General features: G+C 38.3%; 2 protein-coding genes across 4 annotated transcripts; both read right to left on the reverse strand.

The window, feature by feature from the left end:
- Positions 1 to 2,327: 2,327 nt before the first annotated feature.
- Positions 2,328 to 4,563, reverse strand: LOC131329410 (alpha-1,3-arabinosyltransferase XAT3-like). Its single transcript, XM_058362513.1, has 3 exons — positions 4,134 to 4,563; positions 3,951 to 4,034; positions 2,328 to 3,680 (listed from the first exon to the last, which is right to left on the reverse strand). The coding sequence occupies exons 1-3, from the start codon at positions 4,243 to 4,245 to the stop codon at positions 2,521 to 2,523; spliced, it is 1,356 nt and encodes a 451-aa protein (XP_058218496.1). The 5' UTR covers positions 4,246 to 4,563; the 3' UTR covers positions 2,328 to 2,520.
- A 2,074-nt stretch (positions 4,564 to 6,637) lies between these two features.
- LOC131329859 (uncharacterized) lies at positions 6,638 to 11,468 on the reverse strand. 3 transcript variants are annotated; one of them, XM_058363261.1, is made up of 5 exons: positions 11,038 to 11,468; positions 9,641 to 9,797; positions 8,248 to 8,298; positions 8,051 to 8,143; positions 6,638 to 7,042 (listed from the first exon to the last, which is right to left on the reverse strand). In XM_058363261.1, exons 1-5 carry the CDS (start codon positions 11,181 to 11,183, stop codon positions 6,983 to 6,985), a joined length of 507 nt encoding a protein of 168 aa, XP_058219244.1. In that variant the 5' UTR covers positions 11,184 to 11,468; the 3' UTR covers positions 6,638 to 6,982. The 3 variants fall into 3 exon arrangements, with proteins under 3 accessions (XP_058219244.1, XP_058219245.1, XP_058219246.1); XM_058363262.1 differs by having other exon boundaries at positions 9,622 to 9,797; XM_058363263.1 differs by having other exon boundaries at positions 9,641 to 9,805; positions 11,038 to 11,434.
- Positions 11,469 to 18,733: the final 7,265 nt, after the last annotated feature.

Below are 18,733 nucleotides of genomic sequence, written 5' to 3' on the forward strand. Positions count from 1 at the left end.
AATTCATTTTTTGACTGAGTGACGGTAAAATAGTCGTATATTTTGATGTACAACAAAAATAGCATCCAAACTAATTGGGTTAGAAAGTAGACCTGACAAGCTTTTTAACGGTTCAAACCATTCCAAAATCGGAGTTTGGTAGTGTTTGGAACAAACTTGGAAATTATGACAAATTGTGGAGCTCCTAGGCGCCTCAGGCGCAATGGAGTGCACCCCGGGTGTGGAGAAATGCGCCTGAAAGTTCAGACTTTCTTAAATTTCGCTGCTTTCTTCCGGACACTACCGAACTCCGATTTTTACAATGTTTGAACCGTGAAAAAGCTTGTGAAGTCTACTTTCTAACCCAATTAGTTTGGATTTTGTTTTTTTTTTTAAATCAAAATATATTGTTAGAGCCACTATGGTTAAAACATATTTTCACACCCCTTCCATTGATTCTTAGTTCCATTTGCTACTCCCTTTCACAGTTCTTCGGTACTCTTTCATGTTTTATGAGTACTTGAGATTTCATTTGACTTTCCACACTTCACCAATGCACATAAAACCTGCTTAATCACCGGGATACGCCTAAGAAGTACGCTTGACAAGGCTTATATATTTAGGAATAAAAATTGTGGTGGTCAGGACATTGGTGGTGGAGTGGAGTGGTGGTGCTTTTGATGTGCTAAAATGATGATGGTGGTGGAGGTGTAGTAGTCATGGTAGAGTTGCATGTTGCAGTTTGATTGTCTTGGCGATGAAGTGTTTGTGTTGGTTGTTATGGTTAAAAGAAGGCGGAGGTGGTAGGGATGAGGTGTTGTATCAATGGTGGTAGCAGAGTGAAAGTGTGGTAGTAGTGGTGAAGTTATGGTGGTGGAGGGGTTGTGTTACAATGAGAGTGTTTATGGCAGAGGGGTGGTAGTGCTCCCGCGATCTTTGTAGTGGTCTCCTTTCTACTCATTTTCATAAAATCAACTTTATTGTTTGTATAGTTGCATTTCACCATCTTTTAGTACTTTGAAAATCCTCTTTATCGATATATAGTAGGTCTTTATCTGATTTTAAAAGACAGAGATGTGAGCATTTTACCAGAACGATTCATTTTTATGACTCAGTGACAATAAAATAGTCATGTATTTTGATTTTCAAAAAATTTTGCATCCAAACTAATTGGGTTAGAAAGTAGATTCAACAAGCTTTTTAGCGGTTCAAAACTTGCAAAAATGGGAGTTCAGGAGTGTCTGGAAGAAGCCCACAAATTTTAACAAATTCTGAACTCTCAATGTGCCTGAGGCGCATTCCATTGCGCCTCGGGCGCACTACATTGCTCCTGAAGCGCCTAGGAACTCCATAATTTGTCAAACTTTGCAGGTTTTTTCCGAACCCTCCCGAACTCCGATTTTTGCTAGGTTTGGACCATTAAAAAGCTTCTTGAGTCTATTTTCTAAGTCAATTAGTTTTGATATCAAATTATTTGTACATCTTAATATATGACTATTTTACCCTCAGTGAGTCATGAAATAAATCATTCCTGGGAGATCACTTGCTGCCTCTGCAAGTTCTTCCGTGCAGAAGGAAAATGCAAAGCTTCATGCAATTGAAGGAGCAATGGTAAAACATTATATGAGCATTTTTGACAAGAAGAGGTCGCAGAAACCAAGTTACTGGTAACAACATGTGTCATGCTATGATTTAAAAAAAAAAAATCCGTTTTCTTACATGAACTCTAGGTAAGTCATTGAGTTCAGAAAAAGTGTTCAAAGAAGACATGAATCACTTGTCCAGTGTAACTTGCATGCTTGCGAATTGAAACTTGAAGCCCCACCAACAATCGGAATGAGTTGCTCGAGTGGAAGCGTGGCAGCAAGTAAGGGGCTACTCCCCAAGTTCGCAGGTTCAAGTCGCGGAAAAAGTGCAAACTCCAAAATTAGTCGATGTGTACATAAGTGAGCCCGAACACCTAATTATAAATGGAGAACTATAGTACGATTTACAAATTGATGTGTTTCATCATGTTCTTCTCTTCCAAATACTCCCTTAGTCTCCATTCATTGGTCTCATTTAAAACACTTCTTATGGTCCTAAAACAATTTTCTCACTTCAAACTAAAGGAGAAATCGTTGACAAATTTCCTCTTTTATCCTTCCATTGTAAATTAGTAGTACTAACGAAAATAAGAAAAGGCAATTTGACAAACTGTGCTCCAGCCAGTCACAGATATGCATTGGGAAACCCGAATAATACTCCTCACTCTGTATTTCAAACCTCTTGTGGCGCCTACTTGGGTGGGAAATCAAATAAATCCCAGCAAAAATACTCTGCATCAAATTTAAATTGAGAGATTTGAATGGTAAAAGTGGAAAAATTAGTGATCAAATCCCCCAATAGGGATCAACAAATAGGGACGGACGAAGTAACAAGGAATTCCTTTGTCTTTCTTAAAACTGTATCTTCACAAGTAAAACTGGAAAGAATCATCTCTTCTTCTTCTTCTTTTTTGAACACCAGAAAGAATCATCTCAAAACACTCTGTTTCTTCTTTCAAGCCGATCGCCCGAGAAGTCCAAGTGCTTGGACAAGAGTCTTTCTAAACCTCGCAATACTTATGTTAAAATTCTGCCCTTCAAAGTACACGCTTCTACCGACCGTATACCCTTTCGACGCTATCGATTCCGGGTTAGTAATGACAGGGTCATCTCTTCCATAAACTGAGATGAGAGAGCTTTCCTCCGGTTCGATCTTGTACTCTATGTAATTCAAACCCATCTCTGCAGCCGGCCCGCCGTAGTAGGTTGCCGAGGCCCATTCCAGTCCCAGCCCCACCACTTGCACCATGACAGCACCTTCGGGCAGGAAGATTTCGGTTGTAAGCGCGGCATCGTGGGCTCCGACTAGCACGCTGCACAAGTTGAGTACCTTTGCGAACTTGTCTACATTGGCCATCATATCGGGCTTTGCGAGGACGACTCGAAAGCCCAATAGCGTCATCATTGTCACCATCTGATTCTGGTTCAGAAACATTCTTGGTTTCGGACGAGAAATGAGTACCAACACCGGTCTTTTCATCCGCGACAAATCTCGTATCTTCAGATTGTATGAATCTCGGAGAAACTGCTTGAAATCAAGCATGGAGTAACCTTTGGGAACGTCCGTGGCCTTGATGGCGAGATTGTCGTGATAGTGAAGCCCGACAACTACTCCAGGAAAGCAATGCACGCTTCCATTTGCCGCCGGATTGATAAGCTCATAACTAGACAGATGGGACAGAACTTTGCTGAATTTAGCAATAAACTGAGGTTTGAAATCGGTGACAATGAAACGTAGGCGAGATTGGAAGTGGCGACTGGTGAGGAATAAAGGGATGATTACTTCATTGAATTCATGGAATATGTCTCCTGTGAAGCCGCCGGATGAGAAGACTACGGCTGGGACGTCGTGCGTACAATCACAAGCCGGAGGGGGGTGGATCTTTCCCCGAAGTATATGGACTGAAGAAACTAATTCCATGGCCGTCTTGTCTTCCCTCCTCGGATATGGACTAATCGTGCGATTTGCTTGGTGCGCCATCGCTTGACTAAGTGGTGCATAAACCTTCATTGTACCCGTGTCGATCGTTACTGGTTTATTGGACACACAAACTTTAGTGTGAACATCCGAATGGCAAGCAAATCCGGTCGCTTCCAGTTGCGTTTGAGAATATCCTAAATGCAAGCATGCCAATTCATTGTAGATAAAAATTAGACATGTATGTAATCTCTCAGGCTTCTATTAGTAGAATCATTGTATGGAAGCAATTAAGAGAAGAGTGACTACAGATAATCTTTTGTGATATGTTTAACTGTGTTAATCATATAAAGATGATGAAGGGTTCATGTGATTCTAGAGATTTCTCCCCTGTAACAATGACATAGACTTTCACTAATGTCTAATAACGAAAATGCTGAAGTCGGAGAAGAAGAAGAACAACAAACCTTTGACAAGTCTTTTCATGATCTGAGGCAGGCTCGCTTTAACTTCTAAGTGATTTGCGCCCCCAGTAGCGTTGTTTTTCGTCCCTGCCGTTTCCAAGCAATGATCAAAGCAACTAATTAGTCAATGGCGGGTGAGAAAATTTTCCTATATAGCATTCAGTTTAGGAAAAGTCTGCAAATTACATATATTCGATGGAACATGCGATCCGATTTCGACAGTGTAGATCAAGGAGAGGAGAAGCAAGAAGAAAAACGGAGTTGCTCGTAAAATCAGACTTCTGGGCAGCTTCTCCATCTTCCAACGATCTGAAAACCTGCTCAGAGTTTTGAGCTTTAGTTTAACAACAATGGAGGTGCTCAATGAAAGAGTTAAGTATGTGTTGGCTAGTCAATTTTGTTAACTAGACTTTGCATTTTCTTCTTTATTCTGGTCATCGTTTCCCTACCTTCGTGCTTCGCTCCTCCCTTATTTTTTTCCCCTCCTTCGATTAGTTTAATCCAGTAAACAACTTAGAGCTCAAGAATTGCATCTATATACATATCGAAATGTTTGATTTACATATGGTTAGATACATGTCTTCAAATAATAGGATGCCGGGGTCAGCTTACGCTCACATCGACTAATCATAAAGTCTTGCAGTTAACAGTCGGACAAACTTTTAGCTGCCTCAAGAGTTTTACATTTTGTACTTTTTAGCAGTGCGAGCGAGTCGAACTTGGGAGAGATTTTATTTGCCGTCTAACCCAACTCGGCCAACCTTTAACTACCTCAAGTCTTTTACTCCTATGTTTTATCTTTTACTCCTATGTTTTACATTTTGGCGGTGGGAGTCGAACCTACAAGCTTGAAGGAGGGTTTTTCTATTTGCTGTCCGATCCGAGTGGACCACCCGTAGAAGTTGTTTATGCCTTTGTTAAGGGGCGGTGATTAGTGATCTAATTGACTTCTCATATATTTAATCTGCTTCGTGACAGTTCATCCGTCAGAGATTCAAAGTGTTGTGGCATAGTTTCATATGCATATATACCGGGGAATGGGATCAGCTGTTTTTGTGGATGTAAACAATGGAGAGTTGTGAAGAACCCTCGGAGACTGGAATTAAAAGGGGGAGAGATTTACAGGGGTGGGCTGCATCTTTTTTTGCCTCGTGGATTTCTCATTGGGCTGTCGGCATCAGTAGTTGACTAATAGTATCAAATGCTCGATCTCCAACAGATCTGGCCTACAATCAAGGGTGAGCAGTCCACTTCCCCACCTTGCCCAAATAATTTTAGCAATTTTGTATTCATTGACACTATCAAGATTTCAACTTCCCCACAAGGCCCTTCTTTTCGAGAGGGCGAAAACGTATTTTCATAAGACTTCCTTCTTGGGACTTTCATAAAGGGCAAACGAATTGGAACATTTAAAAGGTAAAAAAAAGTGGACTAACAATATGGGACGAAGAGAGTAGTTTGCTAGGAAAATGTGTAATCTATAACCCATATATGATACTTACTAGACTTGTGTATCTACAAGTGATGTAGGCTTACCACTCTCGAGGAGAAAAGAAAACTTGGGATTCATATGCATTTGAAGCAAGTTGTGGCAGTTTAAAAAGATTTTATAGTGTCAAAGTAGCAAAATTTGGATGAAACTTTTAAAATATCCCTCTGTAAGAAATCAAAGAGAGTGATAGTACAACATATAAATAGAAAGAATTAAAAAAAAAATAGCAACATTGCGAAAGAAATATATACCATGAACCAAGTTGCTAAACCAACTGGGGCTAGCTCAGTTGGCCTCTTGCCTATGGGTGTTCTTCCTTTAAAGGGTTTTTCCTTTCTTTCTTCGTTTCTCTACCATATAAAGGGCTTATTTCTTATATTGGTTGAGTTGTTAAGTTTGGTTGTTTCGTGGACTCTCACAATTGATGTAGTGTCTTGGGTTTGTACTATGTATTTCATATCTGATGTAAAATGATTTTTTCTATCGATTGAAAAAAAAAAAAGAAGTTGCTACGTGCCACTGGACGAATCATGAGCTAGCCAAACCCCTAAGAAAGTTGGTCAGACACAACCAAAAACACAAAAGCAACCCACCAAATACATCAACATCACGTAAGCTTCATATTTTTTTGCCCCAATTAATCTATAACCACACTCAATTTGAGTGAGTTTGTGCCAAACGGGTGCATGCTCATGTGTGTTGGGCCGATCTCGACTGTTCATGCCAAGCAATGGACAGTTTAGATTGCATCTTAGCCGAACATCAATAGACAGCCCGGATCTATTCGGCCAAGATGCAATATGATCCGTTCATTGCTCGGCATGGATGGTCGAGATCGGCCCAACACACATGTTGTCCCACCGCATGCTCTCCCAGTTCAAGTTTGTGTGTAGTAAGTGTTTATGGTGCTAGAACCCATTTATTTTCTCCCTTATTCCAGCAGCTACCTTCCATTATTCTTCGCTTCTCAATCACTAAATTAACCTCGTTCACATTAGCCCTTCGAAAATCGAAGCCACTGACCTATCACAATGTGTTGCTATAACCCAAATTCATCACTAGGAGCGCCCTAAATGGTTAATAGAGGAAATCTAGTATTTATACACATAAATAAACATTAATCTGTTTAAGTAATTGTGCCCGAAAATTCACAAGTAAGAGCGTCCAGAATGGTTATTGGAGAAAATCTTGAGCTCAGTTGAAGCGCTAAATGAATTTGTCCCATAAAATTTTATCAAAATCCTTCTATGATGTTCTAAACAGAAACAACAAATGCAGATCAACAGAAAGATACAGATACATGGAATTTTGGGGTCCTTGTCATTTTTAATGTTAAATAGGGCAAAAACCTGAGAACCCTAAAAACTAATTATACACACAGAAAGCACAGGAAGTAAGAATGAGTTGCAACCAAGACCCCAAACAAGTAAACAAGCTTCCAGCAATCAGATCCTCAAATACAGGTTTCCTGCGTTCCAATCATATTTCTTCATGGGATGATTAGCTATGATCACTTGAGCGATCCACAATTGAGTAGCAATTGCTAACTGGAGCTTTTCATGAGGAATGCTACTATACATCCGAGCAAAGCACCGGCAACCACCTGGGAAGTTCCAATTGAAAAGTTAATAAAACGAAGGAATTACAAATTCACTATCATAGCTGTTTGCTTTATGTAAACAACTATAATAAAGTAGGTATGTTCTGGTTAGAGTTTGTATTCGCTCTTCGTTTTGAAATTGCGCAAAGTTTTAAACTTCATACCACAAAAGGCATGTACCAGCTGCTTAACTGGAGAAGTAAGTATCCGCACTTTGGAGAGTCAAAGATCGTAATCTATTGTATATCTACTTTCACATGTTTTCCTTTTCATCAGAACAATATCCATGGGATTCTGGAACTAAGAAGTCCTACCTTGAACCTACTTCATAAAGTTTCATGGATGAACATGTTAGTGAACAGGATCCCAACATCAACCATAACTTAAAGTACATTTAACTATGAAACAAGCTTGATTGTCAGCTTGGGCCGCACTTGGTTATAAGATCACTGCTAATCAATAGAAGTGGCCCCAGATTGTGTATTTTAATGTGAGAAGAGCACCAAGGCGCAACAGTCTCTGGAGGCCTAGAGCGAGGCAAGGAGCACATTTTCCATAAGAAGAACAATCAAGATTCAATTGTGACAGACAAAAGGTTCAACAAAGATTTATAAAAGATTTATGATTATAACTACTAAGGCTAAGAATTAAGCAAAATAAAAACAAAAATTAGAACAATCCAATTCCCAGAACCGATAAACGCATCTCCATCATTCCAAATGCCCACATATTCAGGCTTTAAGAGAAGCATTCATATTGAATGAACACTTATGCTTTAAGATCCAACATTCAAATTAAAACAACTAAATATCCGATGAACGAACCTGCAACTAGGCACGTCTTCTACAACATTGGGTCACCTGATGTTTTGTTCAACACCAAATTCATCCCTTATTTACTCGACCAAGGTCACACAAATACCATGGAACAAAGACATGACCTAATGGAATTGAATCTCTTATTATCCCAAGACAAACAATGTACATAGGATGAGCACGATTAACAACATACCTGAAGTGGAGTATGACCCAGTGAATCTCGCAGGGGTTTAACACTAGATACAGGATGTTCAGGAGGCAGCTCACACACAATTTGATTCAACAACTGCAGTAAGAGGAACCACACAAAATTCAACCAATGGAATGGTCAGGGGGAAAGGGCCACGTAATCTTGAAGTGAAATGGCTAAGATTGTGAACAATATATTACTTCAGCTTGCCGGCCAGCATGAAGTCTAACACCGGATGCATCATACATTACCTGCAGGTATCCAAAATAATAAGTCCAGGAAGCAACTGAAAGTGAAGAACTCATGTCATACACCACTAAAAATGACCAAAATGCAACAATACCACATAATAATAAAAAATTAAGATTCCTGCCATGGATTGGGAGCAGTACATATTTTATGACAGAAATGTTCATTGGAACCTACACTCCAACGTGTTTTTCGGATAACTACCCTTAACTTATTGAGCTCGGCAGCAGCCTTTTCAACTTGGACATGTTGGTTTGTCAATGTAAAGACAAATGGTATAGAAAAAAGCTTGGCATCAGCAACGCAGAAGACTTTGCTCATTTTAGTCAAAGCAAATAGTTTGGGCGTAACCTAACAGACGATCCAAGCAGTGGCTGAACATGTTTCGTAAAGACCTATCACACATTCCTACCACAGTTTCCAGAGATTGTAATAGCAAAAAGGAAAACCTTTTTTAAGTCTCAAACTATGATCTATGATGCACAGAACAGACGTGGGACATGAGACACAGATACGACACAATGGACACACTGACACAGAATTTTCAAAAACTTAACCAACTAATGTGTATGCATAAACATAATGCTTACTTGACTATACACACATTGTCATATCAAGAAAGCAAAAAATCAAATTGATGTTCCACATAGAAAAGAAGCGTGAAAGAACAAGATCTAATATCTATTTTGGAAAATTGTGTCACAAACAAACTAAAAGTTTTGAGATTTAGAATCAAAAGATTGAAAAACCTAAAGGAAAGGGTCATTAGGTAAAAAAACATGTTATAACAATTCTTCATGGGAAGTTGTTATATTTTGAATGTTGGGATTCATCTGTCTAACTGATGGATACAGTGCCCCCCTCCCAAGTGTCTGAAGCGATCCGGTTCTAAAGAAACCAAACAATGTTAGGACACTATGAACAATTGTCCGACACAACCACATGATGTCTATGAATTGTTAATGCTTCTCTGGCAGGCTCACAAGAACTGAAATACAGCACCAAACTGTAACAAGTAATTCTCTCGTGAGAGGCAGCACAGGATAAGGCTTTTTCTTTTTCATGCAAAGTACCAGCAGGTCCAGCACGGGGTACAGAAGCATCACAAACAAGCACACATTACTTTGCTGGACCAAAACTCATCTACTTTTAAATCCAAAAGGAGAAGACCAGTCAACAGCCTTAGAATCTCATGAAGTTACACGCAAAGCATAAGAAATTTGTGAAAGAGAAGATGACTAGTTTTCTTCATGCATTTCAACAACTTCGTTAAGAGAAGCATTGCTGCCTAAGCAAGCACATCCATACAAAAGAACGAGGAAGACCTGGATTAAAAGTACGTACAACGCATGCCAACACAACGGCAATGGCAAAGGCTGATCCTCCTGTTCCTTCTTGAAAACCAACAGCTGCTGCAAGAGCTGTGACAGTCGCTGAATGTGAGGATGGCATTCCCCCCGAACTAACCATTCTTCTAGAATCCCATCTCTTCTCCTTGACCCTGCACATCTACAAGAACATATTACAAAGAAGAAAGGGAGAACAAGTAGGAATCAAGCACCATTTACAGAATCCAAAAGGCATACGATGTCAATAAAAAGAACCACGATTTATTCCCAAAATGGGATACCATAGTAGCCTAAACATACAAACATGAGACGAGAATCAAGACTCCGGACCATGGCAAACAAGGGCAACAAAGGACTCATCATTGTTGAGAATCAGCCAAATCAACACACACACACATGAAGAATAATCAAGAACACAAGACACGGAGATATTTTGCGTGGTTCCCCAACTATGTAATTGTGTACATCCACAACTCACACCAGTTTCCACTATGTAATCGAATGAAGAGAGTACAAGATACTATAGCTTAAGTTAAAACCGAGGGTTTGAATAGGTAGCGAAACGTGAACCAAATCGAATCAGGCTTTACTAGCCCAAAGGCTTTACAAGCCCAAACACTCAAGCCCAGTGATCCACTCAAAACTCCTCCAGACTCTCCCGTAGCCCCCGCCTTAGCCCACTCTCTCTTCCAATTTTTTTTTTTTTTTGGGTAACGGAGAAACAACCGTATAGTCAAGCCACTAAATGGACCCCACTGCGCAACCCAAACCTCCGGAGGAGCAAGCGCAGCCACACCAGTCACGGCCCCCCACTTACTTCAAGATACTCACCTTGTGGGGAATCAAACCCCAAACCTTGAGGAGTATTCCCAAAGCCTGGTCATCCACCCGAACGACTGGGACAACCCCTGGGTGTGTCTCTCTTTCAAATTTGAAGCTTAAGCCATACGCCCTTTGATTTATTAGGCTGAATTTTTAGCGTATTTAGATGATTAATCCAAGGCGATGCTTTTGATATGCTCAATCCGTCTGTTGAATATACTGATTATAGACTATGCAAAGATTAGGGTTCTGTGATGGTTACTGTTTGGTTATGCTTTTAACTCATGCAATTCAAGTGCTAATTGTATCAAAAGATTAGGGCTTTTGATACACTCGGGTAAATCAAGTTTGCATAAAGTGAATACAACCAAACACTTGAACTACTTATTAAATTGCGATACTAAATTGTCCAGGTATTTATTGAATAATAGCTTGAACTATTAACACAAATTGCAGATCGAATGCACATGACAAGGCATAATGTTCCGAATTCCATAAAACGATGTAGCATTGCTCCCACTGATGGGGAATTCATCGAACGAGGAGAGAGAAAGAGGGAGTCGTCATTACCAGGTGGTGAAAGGCTTGAGAAACTGAGCGAGAGCACAGGCGAGCAACGCGCACAGGAGAGGGAGGTTCCATGGTCCAATCGACGGATCCGATGAATATGATCGGAGGCTCGACGATGCATCGGCGGCCGTGATCACCTCGTCCATTGCACCAAGAGACAGAGACAGAGACAGAGACAGAGACAGAGATTCGAAATACTTCAACAGCTGTGGGAGAGCCCTAGGTTGAAATTGAATTGGGGATTCTATGGTTGGGTTGATTAGAATCGTGCCGCCGTCGGTGCGCCGTCGTGAGAGAGATTATAGCGACGGTGGTGGTGGTGGTGTGGACCCACACGGCCAGTTGGATAGAACTTGCAGGAAAGATGGGAGGTACGGCAGCTTCTAAATACGCGCACGTTTTATTGTCCCGATGATTGATCCACGCATTAGTTCTTTTTACTGTAACTTTTATTCACGGCTCCCGCGGTAAATAAATTATTCACAGAATCTTGCAATTACGGTTCATTTCGAAAATTAATGATTTGAGTTATATTTTCAAATTTTGACCGATAATAAATATTTTTATTTGATAACAGTTTCTTTTTAATTCAGACCGTTTAAAATACTTTTGGATGCGCGAGATTGAATTCTATAAAACTTATTCACAATTATGAGTAAGTTTTTCTTCTTTTTTTGAACCCAACAAGCATTGAATCAATCTTTGCACGGTTGCACCAAATACTACTAGTAGGTGCTATTCTCCTTACATTTTTTTTTTTTTGAGTTTTTTTAGGATTTTTTGATTCTTATCTTTATTGAAATTTTTTCCACATTTTTTAGTCTTGCATCAAAAACAATTCAAGTATTTTTTGAAATATCCAAGATAAAGCTCAAAAAGTCAGGCTTTTAAGCTTTATCTTAGATACTTCCAAAAATATTAGGGTAAAGGTGCAATTTTTTTACTTTTTCAAAAAAAATTGACGTAAAACTAACTAACGAAAAAAAATTTAAATAAAAATAAAATAAGATAAAAGCCCAAAAAAGCTAAGAGGACAAAACCACTAAAACCTTTAGTATAATCTTCCCCAACCCCCCGGAGCTAATTTTTTAGCGACTTGTGTATTAGTATATTTTTGTATCTTGTCTAGTTGGCGTATAGGAATCCGGAGTATGTTTCCAATTTCTTGAGAAGAACTTCGCCAACCTTCGATTCTCTCCCTATTCCAGCAGTTGCTCGTCATGGCTGCTAACATCCCGCACCCTTCCTTCCACCCTTTTAGATCGCGTCAACCATCTTTAACCATTTCCCTTTGAACTCTTATCTACCCATCTTTGAGCTAGATAGGCCGTTCTTTCTTCCATTCAAAAAATGTAGAGTAGGAATGGTATGAAAAAAGATAACAACAACGTGAGGTAAGAGACGAGGGTATGATTTTGAAGTTGGACCTATGTGGGACGTGGAAAGGAAATATGGCGAATTCAATTTTTTTGTGTGGAAGTAGATACAAAAAGAGTGTGGGAAGAAACTATGCATGTGCAATTACAATATCACCGGAGTTACGTTCTCTATACTGCTTGACATTGCAGCCTATGTAGAGCCAATGAACATGTAATTGGATCATTAAAAATCATTGCAGCACGGCTAAAACTTTGTGATTTTGTCAATATAGTACTAGTTATTTCAGTCATCTAAAAATTAAAATTTCATAAAACTTTACATGGGACAGTTCCGTTCCTTTTTATGTGTTCGCCCGCCCAACTAAGAGTTTTGGAAAAGAATGATTCCACTGTTAGAAATACTTTGATCAAATATGATACTTTTGGTTATATTTCTACAAGTTATATCAGCAAAATTCACATCGCCTTTTATATGTTCCGAATTCCTTTCAATGATTCCCGACAAACACTGAAATTCTGCGTCCGTTAGTTAGTTTGGTTAGTCAGCAAGGCCCAGGCCCGTTACAGCAAAGGCTGATTCGTGATGTTCGTGGTGCATGGGCCGGGTAACTTGTTGGTGGTGCGGACCAGTATTGGAATGCTATCCAACGTGTTTGAGGACCCACCTTATTTCTTACCCTTCATATCCATCGAAAGCAGCTTGCGTGGACGACAAATCGCAAATAAAGCCAGCCAACCGACCCAATAATATTGGAGTGCTTCCCCATTTTTAGGAATTGGAAATCCTATAAAGCGACTGATTCAGACGTCCATTTCGGCACAGACGACTCGGATTTAATCCGAGCTCCGTTTAATCTGACCGTCCATTGATCGCATAAAAATCTGAGCTGTCCATTGTCGAAATGAACGGCTCAGATCTGTCCTACAAGAGCTGTAGGGCGGGGAGCCCTATAGGATTCCTCGGTCCCCTTTTTTAAGGTTTTACTTTCTAGTATATTTTGGGGAGTGATATTCATGCTCCTCAAAGTTAACAATTAGAGAAGTGTGAAAATCAACTCTCATAATTGATAAGAAGAGTGTGGTTGACAATTTTGGAGTGCGAAAATTATTCCCCAATATTTTTCATCACAATCATGATTTTCCATTTATGCTATGATTTAAGCTTCATTAGAAATTTCACGAAATGGACGGCTTCATTAGTAATTTGAGCTCAAACTCGGCTCTTTCGTAAACTAGTTTGAGACCAGTTTTTTTTTTTTTTTGTTTTTATCCGTTAGTCGAACCAAGTTCATTTACTAAACAAGCACCAATAAACGAGCTAAACCTATACAAACATTCTGAGCCAAGTTTTAAAATGTGGAGTTGGGCTCGTTTACTACACCAGCCTAAAACTCGAGTTTGGCTCGAATTATTGAACAAACCTAGCGTAGCTTTGAGTTGCTCGCGAGCTGCTCATTGCAACCCGACAACCAAGTCCTCCAGTCAATGATAACACATTCAAAGTCTTAAAAAGAAAAAAAGTTCTAATCTGAAGTATTTGGCATCTCTCTCGTTCGACTTAAAATTTGACATGCAAAGCTTCATACGAATTTCCATCAGGGATACATACATTGACCTCGCTTTTGAATTTGACATCATGTAAGTATATTTCGTAGAAAACATTTACATCAACTCCTTTGGTCGATTGAATTTGACATCATAGTTGAAGTTGCTTTAAAAGAAAAAACAGTTTCCAAAAAAATCTATTTTTGCTGTTCAAAAAATGAAGTTAAAAAAAAAAGGGTTTCAGGTACAGTGCACACTGTGGTCCAAGACCTGGCCATAACAAATATTTTTTGGGAGTGCATTAATAGTAGTGGCCGGACTCTATCAGAATTTGTGGTGATGAACGTTCCAGTGGTTCCATCCTAAAAAGTCTTTAAAAATATCAAAGAGAGTCGTTGGCCATATTTATACAGCTTCTTTGGATGGAGTGATTTCATGACAAAAGAAATGAAGGCTGAGATTGTGATTTCTAGCTAAATCACTTATTTGCATTGACTATTTTGGTGAGAAATAAAGCGAAAAAGTACAAAAATAAAATATTTTGATTGGCTCCTCCTCTTTCTCACTGAATCTCACCAAAAATGATGAGATTTTGTGAGAAAAGACTCTCATTTCTTATCTCATCCTTTCTCGCCATGCAAATGACGTGTTAGTCCTGGGTGGAATTACAATAGCAAAACACCAGCCTCAGTTCCCATCTAGCTTAGACTTCATACAGAAAAATTGATCAATAAAGCTATGGGTAAATATGAGTTTTTGTGAGGTCAACCTCGGGTTTCACAAAGATGATTCGAATTGTCTATTACTTTTAAAATATTTTTTATGGGACCTTGTAAAAAAATCAGCTCAACCCGACATCTATAAAGATTTTTTCTGAATTTGTAGGAGTGAAACTAAGAAATTAAATAGTTTCGCCCCCACAAATTAAAAAAAAAAATTCTTAGTGATATCGGGTTGAGCTAATTTTTTACAGAGCTCCATACAAAATTATTTTAAAAATAATAGACGATTCGAATCATTTTTGTGGAATCTAAGGTGGACTCCACAAAACCCATATGTACATTGCATATATACACATAGCAGTAGATATAGTAGTGTACGTATCAAATTTACTTATTACTATTATTCATTCTTAATTAGAGGGTTAATTAAAGCCAAAGCAACGCTCAGTTTTGACCAACCCCGACGGAATTAATAGCACCTGGGAGATTTCGAACGTTAGACGGGTTATCCATCATTTAATTAAATTAAATTTCATGTTGTGCTTGCACTTTCTTTGTCGCCATCTTGTACTCCTTCAATCCCATAAAGTTAGTCCTCTACGAAACTATGTGCAATGTTTAAACTTATCTACTAAAATAATTTTTCGATTTTTTTTTACACCGTTCAAAAGACCCCATCATAAATTATCAAACAAGATCCATATTACATATAAAAATTATTTAGATAAGTGTATGATTTTTAAGCTTGAAAATTATAAGTAATTTCGCAGAAGACACGGAGTGAGTAGTTAGTTGAGAGCAAAGGACGTCCTACCTGTTGTTGGTATATGGTACTACCCTAGCTGTTTGGTTGTGGGGCAAACAACGACAAGGATTGGTCGTATCCTAGGAACGTGGTTTGAGGTCCCCCCCGGCCAAATAGGCCACAGTGCCACTCGCTACGCACTTGCCTGGATGGATACCTTATCCGTGCTTATCCGTTGTACCGCGTACCACTTTCTTGCGAAATTTCCTTCTGTCTCCTACCCAGCTCAGGGTTTCAATTTGAATCCCAATTTGAGTTCACTTCCGGGGTCCCTGGATGGATCTTAGGTCCCTGCAGTGCTTCCAAAGCACTGCAATGTGCAGCCACCTCAAACTACACCGTTTTGACTACAATAAGCTAATATTTTCACCACATGGAACCAAGTCCTTCAAGATATTCTCAATTTACTTTGCACTTTTATTCCTTTTTTGAGATTTTTTTTTAAATTTAAATCAATTTAGTTTAAAAACTCTGGCTCCATGCTTTCTAACTTTTTGTCTAAAACTTTTTTTTCAATAATTTTTACTCTTCGTAACTTTTTATTTAGTTTTTCGTCGTAACTTTTGAGATCAATCATCCATGTCAACTAGATGAATCAGAGAAAAGAATTAAATATGGACTAATGTTGAAAAAAGTTTATGTAGGACGACAATTTAGACATAATTGAGGATTGTATAATTTCGTGTAGTCTTATAAAATTTAATTTCACTTGAATATCTGTAAGTGCTTGATCCAATTATCTAACTTCCATTCAAAATTGAGGATTCTAAATTCTTAATCAAAAGTAAGTTCATTAGATCGAGCACTTACAGTTATCTAATCAAGCCGGAAATTGTACGAGGCTACTCGAAAACTATTTTTAAATTAAATATTAGCTCGGATAAGTGACTAATATAGTCAAGCTTTTTTGTGTGTGTAAATCGAACAACTTATCTTTTTCGAAAATCGGGCCTCTCTTCCAACACCCAACAGACGATACTTTGTTTTTAAGATAAATTAATTAAAATTAAGAAAATCTGAAAATAGGTAAAAGTGCAAAGTAGATGAGAATATATTGAAGGACTTGGTTCCATATAGTGCAAATATTCATTTTGTGGAGTGAAAACGGTGTAGCTTGAGGTGGCTGCACATTGCAGTGCTTTGGAAGCACTGCAGAAGCACTGCAGGGACCCAAGATTGGGAATGAGACTGCAAGTGGAATGCTAAGGGCTCGTTTGGCATGCCCTCGTATTAACGTAGTTGCTTAAAATCTGAACGAATTTGAACACTAACAAGACGGCATACCAAATAAGGCCTATGCAAGGATCAAGAATATATTTGGGTGTACAAGTTTATAAAGTAAGATAAGGGCTTGTTTGTTGGGGGTATGTATTATTTGGGTGGATAAGCAATCCACCCGGAGGAATAATCTTCTTCTTCTCGTTTAATCCGGTGTTTGGTAGCGATTGAGAAGGTGGATAAAATAGTCCCCTTCCTCCCGGGCTAATTAATTAACTTTTCATACGGAAGACTAAACTCTGCGGCTGATTCTTTCGAGGGTAATTTTTCATGAACCTTACTGGACCATATAAGTATATCAGTTATTCTCGTTGATTTGAAATCGAAATCGAACTGTCCTGTTAAAAGGAAAAATATTGTTGATCGAGCCAGGACTGGCAAAAAGAATTCCCACAATTCCGATAAAAGGAGGCCAACTTTTTACAGTGCACCTTTGAACTTGTTTATTAATTCATTTTCTGGATGAATGAGAATTTGGTTAATGTCATACTACTATTTTTTCCCCCTCTAATGCAAAATATACTTTCTACCAACCATGCACATGACAATATACAAAATTAATTGATTACTAGCTACAATTATAATTTAGCGTTGATTTTAGGAGTTGATCATGACATAAATGTTCTATTTTTTATTTAATAATAATAAAAAAGGACCAATCTTTCTATGCTTTTGTATGCGATCACTTTCAAAGATCATAATCTCATCCTGCTAAGTGCTACCTGACTTACGTGAGCAAGAAATGAACGTACGTTTCTCTCTGTTTTCAGTCATTGATCGTTTTTAAAAAATTGTGCCAATTAACATTTGTATTAAAAGATGCAATTTATGTTCTCAATATTTTTTGATATTTTTCATGCACCTCTCAAAAGATCTCAATTAGAATTCCTAGCTAGTTGGTGTAAGAAAATTTGGGAAATTATTTACAAGAACATGTTATTTTTGTATCCCAACGTAGGCACAACTTTAGGAAAAAAAAACTACTGACTTGGGACGGCGAGAGTATATATGATCATATGTCATTATGTCCACGCATGTTTAATCAACAAGTGACATTAATTTTCATCAAGTCCATAGCAATCTGACTAAAGAATGTCGATATATAATCGGTAAATACTGTAGCTTCTTCTTTTTTTTTCCCTCAAGCCCATGGCACTCGGACTACGATTCATATTTTTTAAATACTTATTTTTCACTTTACGAGATAAGTCATTCTCTCATAATACATCACATTTAATTCAAAAAATAAGTATTTAATTTCTCTTATCGGAACGGGGCCTAAGAATATTGGTGTTTATTAATTCGAAGGATCAACATATGTTTTTACTTTTTTACAGCGTGTACGCAAGTAATGGGACATCCTTCAATTTCCTTTTCTTTAAGCTAAATTTAAAGGAAAAGTTCTATACAAAACGTGTTTACGAAATTTCTAGGAAAGTTCAGTCATGCTTAAGAAGTAGAAAGAGGAACACATGCGTGTGACATTCGCCAAAAAGGAAACATAGTTTTTATACGTCAATTGTTTTTACAATCAATCGATGCCCGGATCAATTTGCCTGTACATGACGTTGATAACATTCACGATCAAATAAACTTGAGTGAACATATGATTTTTTTTGTTGGTGATGCGAGTTTGAGAGATTGTATATCTAAAGAATTTCACCCATATAGATCGAGGCCGGAAAATATAGGACGAGCATGTCAAAATCAAGAACAAAAATTCTCCACTTTCCTTGACATAAATAAATAAGACTAAAAAGCTCTTGTTCAATACCTCACCTTATTCCTTCTCATGGTAAAACCATAGCAAAGTTACGAGACATCCTTTAAAAGTATATATCATATATCAGTCAGTCTCAAATGAGAAAGTCCTTATTTTAGTTAAAATGCGAACCTCCTCATTTCTTCCATTTTCCGATCGAATTTCGATGATCCAAGCCGCTCAATGTGTTCAGAACGTGATTTTA

Source organism: Rhododendron vialii, chromosome 6a (genome assembly GCF_030253575.1).
Source record: "Rhododendron vialii isolate Sample 1 chromosome 6a, ASM3025357v1".
NCBI lineage: Eukaryota > Viridiplantae > Streptophyta > Magnoliopsida > Ericales > Ericaceae > Rhododendron > Rhododendron vialii.

What these genes read in the sequence shown, in the direction of transcription:
- LOC131329410 (XM_058362513.1), bottom strand. Translation starts at nt 4,245, where the DNA reads ATGGAGAAGCTGCCCAGAAGTCTGATTTTACGAGCAACTCCGTTTTTC. An exon ending in GCATGTTCCATCGAATATAT is followed by an intron (nt 4,035 to 4,133) that starts GTAATTTGCAGA and finishes TGGAAACGGCAG; the next exon opens with GGACGAAAAACAACGCTACT. An exon ending in CATGAAAAGACTTGTCAAAG is followed by an intron (nt 3,681 to 3,950) that starts GTTTGTTGTTCT and finishes GCTTGCATTTAG; the next exon opens with GATATTCTCAAACGCAACTG.
- LOC131329859 (XM_058363261.1), bottom strand. Translation starts at nt 11,183, where the DNA reads ATGGACGAGGTGATCACGGCCGCCGATGCATCGTCGAGCCTCCGATCA. An exon ending in CTCAAGCCTTTCACCACCTG is followed by an intron (nt 9,798 to 11,037) that starts GTAATGACGACT and finishes GTAGATGTGCAG; the next exon opens with GGTCAAGGAGAAGAGATGGG. An exon ending in CCGTTGTGTTGGCATGCGTT is followed by an intron (nt 8,299 to 9,640) that starts GTACGTACTTTT and finishes GGATACCTGCAG; the next exon opens with GTAATGTATGATGCATCCGG.